This window comes from Pediculus humanus, genomic scaffold, assembly GCF_000006295.1.
Source record: "Pediculus humanus corporis 1103172108298 genomic scaffold, whole genome shotgun sequence".
Classification (NCBI taxonomy): Eukaryota; Metazoa; Arthropoda; class Insecta; order Psocodea; family Pediculidae; genus Pediculus; species Pediculus humanus.
In genome coordinates this window covers 526262-538761 of record NW_002987867.1, presented here as the reverse complement: position 1 = coordinate 538761, position 12500 = coordinate 526262, and the positions used below count along the sequence as shown (strand labels likewise).

Here is a 12500-nt window from a genome sequence, read left to right as displayed (position 1 = left end):
CGACACCACGATCACGTGGCAGAAGAAGAAAATAATAGTAAAAAAACCTCTTTTCGAAAATTTTTACGCGCGTTTTCGACGATTTTTTCAATTCAACTCATGATTAAATTCCGACATCAATCAAATATTAATTTAAAAAACCGAAGCGAGGATCAATTTTTGAATCGCAGCAAATAAATGAATGAAAACAAACGGAAACAACAACCGTTTACACCGTAGGAAAAACGTAACAAACGCAAAAAAAAAAAAAAATTTTCAACATTAAATTTAAACGGTCACGTGAGAAAATCAACACGTCCATCCATCCGTCCGACATTTTTATTTTTTTTTCCGCATTTTAAAATTTTTATTTTTATGTGTAAAAAGAAAAGTAGAAAAAAAAAAAAAAAAAAAGAGGAACACTTAGAGTGAGAGAGAGAAAATAACCATTAATTGATGGAACGAAAAACCTGTAAAAATTTCATTCACGCGATGAGAAATAAAAAAAATTTGCTCCAAATTATTACTTAAGGCCGTTAATAAATTATGGAAAAGTAATAATAATGATGATGATGATGATGATAATAATAATAAATTGAAGTTTATTAACGAGTTAACCTCAATTAATTTTTTTTTTTTTTCGTTACTCCTCAATCATCATTAAAAAAAAAAAAAAAAAATTATCGGCATTCATTTTTTTTTCTCCAGCGTTCCAAAATAATTCTAAAATTTTATCGATAATAATAATAAATAAAAAAAGGGCAGATAAATGATTCACTCCTGGAGAAAAAAAAAAAAATTATTATTACGCCGTGTAATAAATATATCTGAGCGAGACGCGATTTATTTATTTTTTCTCTTTCTTCTTCCACGATCGTTTCACAAACACTTGTTGTTCCGGCTGACTGGACAGGCTGGACACCTGGAAACACGACGCTGGATAAAATCCAATGAATTAAATAATAATAATAATAATAATAATAATAACAATAATAATAATTCCAAAAATTTCCCTTTAGGCCCTTTTCCAATTAAAATAAATAAGTAAATTTCACTTATCGATACTGTCGACCTTGATAAATTCCAAACGAGTATCGAACGGTTTTAAATCGATATATCGCTTAATAACGATCGATATGTACGAGTATCGAAGAACACCTCGTCCTCGTCGTTATCGTCATAAAAAATTTTTTTTAAAAAACATTTTTCTTATCATTTTTTTTCTAGAAATTTTCATTTAATTTTGTTATATTCTAGCTATTTGACGTCGATATTCAATCAATCAATCAATCAATCAATCAATCAATCAATGAATTAATAAATGATCGATACAAGTTTAATCTCTTTTAATAGGAGGCGGAAAAAAAACCTGTCGTGCGTTTTTCTATTTATAAAATCATAATAATAATAATAATAATGATGATGCAAAACCTTTTTTTGTTCTATGACGTCATTTTCTCCATCGTGTTATCTTTTCTTCATCGCCATTTTTTTTCTTTCTCCAGCCAGCCTCTCTAAAAACGATCCTTTCTTTTATTATTATTATTATTATTAATCGAGGATTCCAATGAATTTTCGATTGATTGCACAAATAAAAAAAAATTTTTTTTTTTTTTGGTTCATTTTGCAGTATATTATTATTATTATTATTATTATTATTATTATTATTATTATTATTATTATTATTAATATCATTCCCTTATGAGTCAGTACAAGCAGTAGACAAAAAAAAAAAAAAAACCGTTGCAAAATATCTGCAACGGATTTTGTAACTTTTTTTTTCATTTTTTTCTTTCCTATTCCTTTCACTCATTCCATCGTCTCCCATGTCGCCATTCCCTCCTCCTTTTCCAGATTTGTTAAATGATAAGTATCGAGAGTCCGCCATTTTGTCGTCCGCCATTGTGTTAAATTCTTAACACAAAAACGATAAATAAAAAAATAAAAAAAAAAATTGTCCTTTTTAAATGCCGGAAAACAACAACCGACAACCAACAATCAAACAACAACAAAAATAACAAATCGCACAATAATAATAATAATAATAATAATTAATTAATATTACAATTATAAACGCGAACACATGCACGAACGATAAATAATAATAATAATAATAATATTGAACACATCAATAAATCAATAAATGAATATTATTATTATTATTATTATTAATTATTACCACTACGGTTGAAGGTAATAAATTCTTATTAAAATTACAGGTAACCAAAAAAATTTTCATTTGTTACATTATTTCGTATGAATATTAAATAATTGTTGTTTGTCTTATTTACGTAACAATCATTTCACCTTCCTTGTTTGTCGTCTCTCTCTCTCTCTCTCTCTCTTTTTTGCTTTTTTAATGAACGACGAAACATAAATAAAATAGATTTATTGTCGTCTGCTATTTATTTACTTTTTTTTTTTTTAAATTCGATAATTTTCGTCATTGTTATTATTTCGATCGGGGGGAGGGGGGGGGGAATTTTTTTTGACAATAAATCTATTCTCCCTCTCTCTCTCTCTCTCTCTCTCTCTCTCTCTCTTTCTGTTAGTCTACCTATTTCTCTCTCTCTAAAAATAAATGCAATTCGATTGTACGCATGATGCAGTTAACGTTAAATACAATTATCATTATTAAAAATGTATGTAATTTTTTTTTTTTCCACGTGACGCATCACGTGGAAAACCCGCAATTAAATAATAATGATAACAATGATAATAATAACAATAATAATAATAATTATTATTATTATTATGATTATCATTCTCGTATTTTTCTTTTCGTGCAATGCGCAAAATTTGTAAAAATATATAATTTTTTTTATTAATTACAATATCCGTGCGAATTTTGTTTGTTTTGTATTATTAAAAATAACTCACGAACAAACAAACAAACAAACAAACAAACAAAACCTGTTAATTGTTATTTATTTAATTGTTTTGATAAGGATTTTTAAAACAAAACCAAAATTAATCCGACAACAATACAAATTTTCTTTTTTCTTTTTTTTTAAATATATATAAAATTTTCTAAACCTTGAAAATTCTATCGAAAAAAAAGAGATAGATAGATAGATAAAGAGAAAAAATGGGAAGAGAGAGAGAGAGAGAGAGAGAGAGAGAGAGAGAGAATGAGGGAATTTCGTTTCGTTTGACCTCGACTGTATCAAATAATAATAATAATAATAATAATAAAATAAAATTACAAATAAAATTTTAGCAATGTTTTTAACCCTTTGATAACGACACACCGAAACGCGAATACGTAAAACACGCAAACAACAGACAAACAAACGAACAAACAAAATTTTATTCTCTTTCTCTCTCTCTCTCTGTTTTTGTCTTCCCTTTTTATTTTTTTTCGATAGAATTTAAAAGTAGTGATTAGCGGTATTAGTCACCCCCTCGGCTTTTAGTTTCGGTCCTTTTGATTTTATCAAATGGCAAAACATTAAAAGAGAGAGAGAGAGAGAGAGAGAAATCGTGACACGTTAAAAGGTTTTATTATTATTATTATTATTATTACATATTTTTTTATTCGATTAAAATTGATTATAAATCACGAACACCCAAGAGGTGATAAAAGGAAAGGAGGGGGTCGGGAAATCTCTTTCCAAAAACGCCTTGAAAAAAATTGTTTTTACCGCAGCAAATACTTTTGCAAACATGTTATTGCGGAAATTAATAATAATAATGATAATAATAATAATAACGATTGAAATAAAGTAGATTTGATACATAAAACGATCACTTTTTAATTTTTGTGACTTTGAAATTAAGTGACTAAAATTTCCATTGTTGAACAAAATGCACCAATCAGATAAATCCCCCACTTCCCCCCTTCCAAAAAAAAAGGAAAAAAAATTTTCCATTTTCTCTCTCTCTCTCTCCCCCATCAAACAATTCTTAATTATATCCAATACGAGAAATTATATTTAAAAAAAAAAAAACGAAAGAAATTTAAATGATGGGACGTAGTAAATGAAAAACCGCATTGAAAAATCTCGACTAATCGAATCTATCGAAAATACATATATCTATCGATTAATCGATTAATCGATACGATCCTATTTTACAATGCGAAAGAAAAAAAGAAAATTGAATTTTTTCACAAAACCGTATAAATCTAATAGTTTATAGTTTTCATAATTCTTCTTAGCAATTTCCTTTCACTTATTTTTTTTTAGATTTTTTTTTTTTTATGTAGAACATGAGAAAGAACCGAAATGACTTTTGGTTTTAATTGTGTGATTTTAGGTGCGGTTACTAAAATTACATTTACTTTTCCTTTTCCTTTTTTTTTTTTCTATTATTTTTATTGAATCAAAAAAAAAAGAAATAAAAATTTCCGAGAAATCTATAACGAATAAGAAAAGATAGAAAGAAAGAAAAAGGAGAAAATCAATAGAAAGAGGAAGAAGGTACAACAACAGCAGCAACAACAATAAAAACAACAACAACAACAACAACAACAACGACAACAATAACAACAACAACAACAACAACAATAACAACAACAACAACAAAAAGTACAATTTTACCGTTTGTTTGTTTGTTTGTTTGCTGTTTTCCAGCATTTATTCTATAAATTGCAACCTTTGACGCAATCAATCGTTTTATATATGACGCATACACAATAACGGCATAACAGATCCAATAAAAAATTGTTATTAATAATAATAATAATAATGAATCAAGTGCAACATTTTTATTTACTGACCGTATTTACAATCACATTCAAACCTAACGGTGTAAAAAAAGAAAACAATCAATGCTACCAAAACCAAAAAAAAAAAAAAAAAAATTAAGGAATTTTAATTGCGCATTTTTCTAAATATAAAAATGACGTCAAGTTCAAAAAAAAAAAGGATTAAATTGGGCATATATATATAAGTATGCGAGCCTAAAGCAAAATCGAACAAACAAACAAACAAACAAACAGAGACCTTCCCTAAAAACAAAAAAAAAAAAAAAAAAAAAAAATTACGAAATCGTTTTTGGCTCCGTGCGTAGAGTAAAACAGCCGGCTACGCACCGCAGATTTACGCATTTTTGTTCACTTGTCACACGAATAAATAAATAATTATATTTTTCAGGTATCCGATAAGTGTACCTCGATGGACCAATCAATGTCTCTCCCCCTTTCCCACTTCCTACCCTCCCCCTCCGTTTTTAATGAATAAATTTCGAACGCGACCTCAACCTGAACCATTTTGTTCTTTTCGCGAGTGTTTATTATAAATTTCGATCAAGGTTACATTATACACCACAATTAATTGCAACATTCAATCGGACTTACCGGCCATTGGTGGTGATTGTTGTTGGCAAGATTCCTTTATCGATATCCAGTTTCCTGGAGAGTTTTCTGGGTTTGGCCGGTCTATGACACGGCCCGGCGACCACTCCCTGTTCAGAGCTCTTTCTATTCGTTGAGGAGGCGAAAACCAATTTTTTTTTCTACTCGGCGACACCAAACCGTAATCCAGACTTATAACGGATGACGATCTACCGAATTCGTACGACGTAAACGGTTCTTCCGGATTATGGTTCTTGTAAAAACCATTTTCTTCTTCTTCTTTCAATCTTTTCCTCTTGTTGGCATCCATCGGAGATATCCATTTACCTTTACTCGGATAATTTTTTATTATCTCAACGATTTCAATTCCATCATCTCGCCGATGTTTTTTTTCATCGTTTTTTTTTTCTCTTAATGACGTCATTATTTTATTTTTTTACTATTATTTTCATTCATAAAATATCTGCAAGAAAAAAAAAAAGCAAATTAGTACACGATAATTAACTTTTTCTCTCTTTTTCTCCCTTTTTTCCCTCCCTTCCCTAAGGGATCATAATTTTTTTTTTTTAAATTCCTGAGGTTTTTAAATTAATTACATACGTGAAAGTAATTTGAAAAACGTGCGTGCGTGCGTGCGTGCGCGTGACCCATATAATATAATTTTTAAATTGACGACAAAAATTTTCATTCATTAAAAAAAAAAAAATCCTCCATTTTTTTTTTTTTGCTCAACTTTGAAAAGTAAAAACGTACGCGAAGGTAGATGAAAGAGAGAGAAAGAAAAAAATTATGGAAAGCGTGAAAACCAACAAACAAACAAAAACGCAAACGTGCGTCGGCTACCCGAAAAAATTTTAATTACACGATAAGTAAAATACCTGAAATGACCGTTCGTGCGTTACGACCGGAAACAATACGAGTTTATACTTTTCACGCAGATGAAGAAGCAGACGAAATCGTCGATCGGCGTAAAGAAAAAAAAAACTTGCGACAATAATTAAAATGTCGCAATTTTGAAAAGAAAGAAAGAATGAAAGAAGGAAGGGGGGAAAAAATGTTTTGGAAAATCATGACACTTTTTAACGTTTTTTTTAAAAAATCAAATCGACAAAAACACATAATAATAATAATTATAATAATAATAATAATAATAATAATAATAATAATAATAATAATAATAATAATAATAATATTTGTTACGTAATAACAACGACCAATAACACAATTTTGTGAAATGAGGTTAATGACCCTGATATTCTCATTATTGACATTCAAAAAAAAAAAAAACAAAATGTCCGATAACTATACCTACCAACTTCTCTTTCCTTTGAAGAAAAATCGTCACAAAGGACAACGAGTCGAAAAATAAACCGAAAACCTTTTTTTTTTTTACCTTTTAGTTCTACCTTTTACACAATTTTCTTTTCTTATTACGAAACATCACCTCACTGGATAAGAAAAAAAAAAAAAAAAAAACGCCACAACCGCTGGAATTTCAATTTTTTTTTTTAATTTTTAATTGTGATAATAATGAAACTCACTCACCATTGCATCAAAATAGAAATCGATTTCAATGGAAAAAATACTTTTAAAATAACGTTCCAGGAAAAAGAAAGAAATAAGGGAAAAAGAGAGAGAGAGAGAGAAAGAGAGAGAGAAAGAGAAGTGGTGGAGAGAAGGAAATAAACTGGAGAAAATTCATTAGAGAAAAAAAATTTCTCTCGCACACGTTTTTTTTTTTTTCTTTTCAAATAAAAACAAATTAATTATTAAATTCGATCGATAATCGATAATTATTGATTTACAAAAAAAAAAGAAAAACCGAACGAGAGAGACAGAGAGAGATAGAAAGAATTAAAGGAATCATAAAAGGTCGAAACAGAATATTTCAATGGTGAAAAAAATTTTCATTTTTTTTTTTGAACAAACATTCGATTAAAAAAAAAATTAATTGAGTTAATTAATATTGTGCGTGAGTGTGTGAGTGCGTGTGGAGTTGTATGATAACCTTCAAAGTTTCAAATATTGCGCGAGAAAATTTTTTTTTTAATTTTGAAAAATAGGGCGTAGAAAACTCAACAATCGCCAAAAAAAAAAAAAAATAGTGTTTATAAGAAATAGAAAAAGAAAGAGACAGAGAGAGAGAGAGAGAGAGAGAGAGAGAGAGAGAGAGAGAAAACATAATGGCGGAACATAAACAATTACGAATAAAGAAAACAAAACAAAAAATAAAATTTCCGACGGTATAGCCAACAGTAAAAAAAAAAAAAAAAAAAGCAGACGACAATCGGAAAAAACTTCAAAAATCGTCGTAAATAATAATTTTTTATTGCGTCACTTATTTCAAAACCTTTTTTTACGCAATCGAAACTTTTCACACGCACACCCCCTTCCCCCTTCGCTCCCCCATTTGTGAGAATAAAACGTGGAGAGGATGATAACAGGGCACGTAAACAATAAAATGATAAAACATTTGATGAGTTCACAAAGTAAAAACTTGATTTACGCTTTCCTTCGAAAATTCCAAAAACAATAATAATGATAATGATAATAAATTACAAAAACGTTTAAAATATAAATAATAAGTCGGGGGGAGGGGAGGGGAGGGGGGAAAATTTCGTTTACGCGACAAACCTTAAAACGTTTTGCCCATATTTGATATTGTCAGGCACGCCAACATAACATAAATAAAAACAAATTTCCCTTCTCGTCTAACCTTCTTCTTCTTTTTCCAGAATTCTCCATGATGATAATATGAATTCTATTTTATTTTAAACAAACGCATCGTCGTCAAATTTTTCATCACACGGGTAAAAAGAATTTACAAGAGAATAATAATAATAATAACGGTAGAAAAATTACTACACCGGAAGTTAAAAATAAATAAAGAACGAACATCGACGGTAAAAAAAAAAAAAAATGGCGGACGCGAATTATGTCATTTAAGACCGAAAAAAAAAAAAAAAAATTTAATTTATTACTCGTTTCGTAACGACCATTTTAATACATAAAAATTATGTAAATAAAAAATTTAATAAATTAATAAATAAAATTTTTGTCAGTTTTTTTTTTTTACGTGCGTGCGAAAAAATTTATGGACATTTCTCCAGGAGAATGATGATGATGATGATGATTTAGGGAGAGAAAATTTTTTTTCGGAAAGGATCGTCGTCACCGGTTAAATTTATACGTCTTTTGCTGTCATAATCGCATCATTCGTATCTCTCTACCGACTGGAAATTTCTCCAGTTAATCATCATCATTAATCGTAATAGAAGAAAACCTTTTCTTTTTTTATTTTTTTTTCTGGAAAAACCATTATTCGAAAACTTAAAAGATAAAGATCAAAAATGGTTACGTATTTGATTTCATTTTCTCCAGAATCTAGTTTATTTTCTCCGGTCAGGGTGTGACCAACATTCGAAAATCACGGAGAAATGATTCTGGAAAATTTAATTATATCCAGTAATAAATTTAATTTAAAAAAAAAAAAAAAACGTCTCATGGAAAAATTTACCGCGTAATTGAATTCCGTAACGAATTTTTTATTTAAATTACGATTGTGATCGTCGTGTATACGTCACGACTTCCGGTGGAAAACGTCAAATTAATTATTATTATTATTAGGTCGCGCAAAATAGTTCTCTCGGTAATAAAATAATTTAAACGCTTGTCACTTGATAAAATTTAATTAATTAAAAAAAATATGGTGACGTTTTTTTTACCACTTTTTACCGGTACAAATTATGGGATGAAAATAAGAAGGAAGTTAAAATAGGAAAACGCAATGAGAGAGCGCGAACCGTATAATTTAATATAAACACCCGACAACCTCCATTTATCGGGGGAGGAGAGGGGAGGGAAGGGAAGGGAGGGGGCAACAAAACAGGGCTGGATCGTTAACAATGTATAATATACCTTCCAGCGGGCAACATTAAACGACTAGTTCTCTCCAGAAAGAAATAAAAAATTACCCTAAGGAATTATTTCCACCAACTTCTTTCCCACGCTCGTGTGTGCTCGATATGGCAACCAAATTCGTTCAAAACAAACTAGGACAATTTTTTTTAAAAGCCCAATAGAGGGAAACACAATCGAGTCGACGATTAACAATAATAATAATATATTTACGAATCAAAAAAAAAAGAGAGAGAAGATAACGTAAGAAAAGTTTATCCTCCGAAGATAACAGCATCACGAGGGAATGTACAACGAAAGAATCAGATGAGAGATGATTACGTTTCCGGTTTTTTCTTTAAATCCGCTCTCACGTTCCGAATGATTTCATGTAATTTTTTTTTTTTTTAGAGTCGAACAAACGGAAGACAACCAAAAATTCTAAAAAAAAACGTCCTTGACGAGATACCCTTTCCGTTTTTGCGTACGGGAGAATTATCACGCGGGGGGGAGGGGAAAGACTTAACACGCCTCATCAGAACGAAAGGAACTACCCGATAATACACCTGGAAAATAGAAGAGATTTTCCAGGAATATATTCTGGTATATTATTCTTCGAGTTTCCACCGTAAACGTGGTTGGTTCGTACCCTCGGGATTTTTTTAATAACAAAGCCAAAAGCGTTGGCTCCACGTCATTTCCTACTGCCTACAGTTTAAGGTAGTGGTTGTTGTTTGTTGTTGTTGATATTTAATTTCATTTCTCAGGGCCGTAATAAAGATAGGAAAAAAACAAAATAACCGTTTGTTTTCTATTTTTCCTTATTATTTTTTACGCGAATGGAGGAAACGACCCCAAAATCCCCTTCCCCCTTTAAAAAAAAAATTTCTACGAACGTTTCGGTGATGATAATAATAATAATAATAAAATAACGTGTTTAAGAGAATCGATTGAAATTATACGAGTGTGAGATACATATATATATATATATATATTACGGCACGAATTCAAGTAATTATTAAATAATCACGATCAAAAATTATGTTACACCCTTCCAGGCATACGCAACACTTGCTCATAGTTCACACACGCACACGCACACCCAACATCACAACTTCCTGTTTAGCACGTCTTGTTTCGTGTCACCAAACAAGGTAATTTTAACTTAATTTTTAACCACCCCGAAGGCTGCCTTTTGGTTTTACACACACACACACAAAAAAAAAAAACTTGCTAAATGTCTCACCTAATTTTAACATGATACCTGCTCGACATCGAATTCAATCTTTCCGGTTTTTCTTTCTCTCTTTTCCATACGATTTTCATTACAAAAACATTGAAACCAAAAAAAAGTAGAAGATGGCTTGGTCGGTTCAAAATCTAACCAATCAAAACGTGACACGTCATAGAAACCAAAACAAGAGGGAAAAAAAAGAATTTAAAAAACGATTTCCCTCCGTTTTCCTTCCCTCTTCTCCCCCACGTGCGTTTTTCGTATTAAGCAACAAGTTTTAAATCCACCATCGTCCTTTTCCAAAATGAATGATGGAATCTTTCCTTCTTTCTTTCCGGTCAAGGTTTTTTTTTCTCTCTCTCTCTTTTAACTTGCAAATATTTTCCAATATGAAAAATTCGATTCTAATAACACATTTGCTCAATCGCTCCCCATTTTTTTTTCAATATGTCGGTCGTCGTCGCGTTCGTCGTCTTAAACTGCGACATAACATCACGTGTGTGCAAGAAGTAACTGGAGAATTAAAAATTATCCAAAGAAACATTGCGACACGTTTGCTACCAACACGATTCCTACCCTATCACCAATCAACCTCCTCATTGTCAATTTCACGGGGATTTTCGGGATTTTATTTTCTCTCCTTTCGAAAACAAAAAAGTTAATAATTTATTAAAAAAAAAAAAAAAAAAAAAAAAACAATCAACGCGTTTTTTTGTCCGCCATTTTGTAAGAAAAAGATGAAAAAATATTTACAATATAATCTAACTCGTATATCCTCGTAGCCGAACCGACGGTGGAATGAATTTTAATTAATATGTGGATGAATTAAATTCAAAAAAAATATGGCCGCCTTCTATTATCATTATTATTATTAAACATTTTTTAAATAGACGAAAAAAAATGAAAAACCTCGAATGGCGTAAACGAGTCGGCGTAAACAAAAAAAAAGTCAGAAATGAACGCACGCGTAATTAGAATGACTCAAACACGCGCACGCACGTCCAAAAAAAAAAAAAAAATCTCGTGTGTGCTAAGGTAGTAGTAGTGGTAGTGTGAGAAAATTCCAGAAATATTTTCTCGTTTTAATCGCCTGCCTGTTTGTTCTTTTCAAGGTGTTTTTTCCAACTCGATTCCAAACGCGCACACGCACACACGCATGCACACACACTCCCTTCCCCGCAATCTCCAAATTAGCGGCCTGATCGTCGGCGTTGATCTTGTTTACATATATATAATATCGTGGGCGGGCGGTCGGGCAACGGATCGATGGACATAATTGCTAGGAAGTGTAACTAAATCGAAAATGATTAAAGTGCGGTAAATCGGAAGGGAAAAGAGAGGAGGAGGAAGAGAAATAGAGGGGGGAAACAATGGAAGAAAAAAAACATCGGGTTGGAAAAATCTGGAAGAGAAAATTTTCAGGTAGAAAAATTAACGAACGTCGTTTAATTAACGTTCTTCAATTACCGTGAACCGTTACAAATCTTGTTTTTTTTCTTTTTTCTCCAGTTCCGTAATTTCTTTTCCTCCTTTTATTTTTTTTTTATTTCTAACTGAAAAAATTTATATGAAAAATCTAAAATGATTCAAAAAAAAAAAATTTCCCGCCGTTTTGGAAAACGCGTAACCTTTACTACCAATATTACGTCACGTCACGTTCGAACGTTAACCCAGAAATTCTGGTGCCACTTCTTTAAAAACGATCGGGAGCTTGTAGTAACGAGCAAACGAACTTTATCTCGTATCATTTACCTCCATTAGATTTATTTATTTATTAAATAAATAAAATAAAAAATCGTAACGATAAATAATAATAATAATAATGATAATAATAATAATAATTCCTTGAAATTCAATACCGTACCAGAAAAAAAAACCAGCTTTTTCAACGTAGCAGAAACTTTATTTAAAAAAAAAAAAATCAAAATTTATGTTAATAATAATATTTTTTTAAAAAATGGCCGACTTTAATTTCCGCGTAATAAAAATAAATAAAAACACAAAAATTTAATTTAAATAATCCAATCTTAAAATAATAATAATAATAATCGACGTGGAAGGAGAAACGCTTTGCTTTAAATTATTAAATTTGAC

The 12500-nt window shown here is 30.4% G+C and overlaps 1 protein-coding gene across 1 annotated transcript; it reads right to left on the bottom strand.

Annotated features, from left to right (window-relative positions):
• Nucleotides 1–4962: 4962 nt before the first annotated feature.
• On the bottom strand, nt 4963–5699 carry Phum_PHUM562880 (uncharacterized protein; the record flags this gene model as incomplete). The annotated part of the gene is made up of 2 exons (XM_002431925.1): nt 4963–5006; nt 5279–5699. The coding sequence occupies 2 exons, from the start codon at nt 5697–5699 to the stop codon at nt 4963–4965; spliced, it is 465 nt and encodes a 154-aa protein (XP_002431970.1).
• Between the last annotated feature and the right edge of the window lie 6801 nt (nt 5700–12500).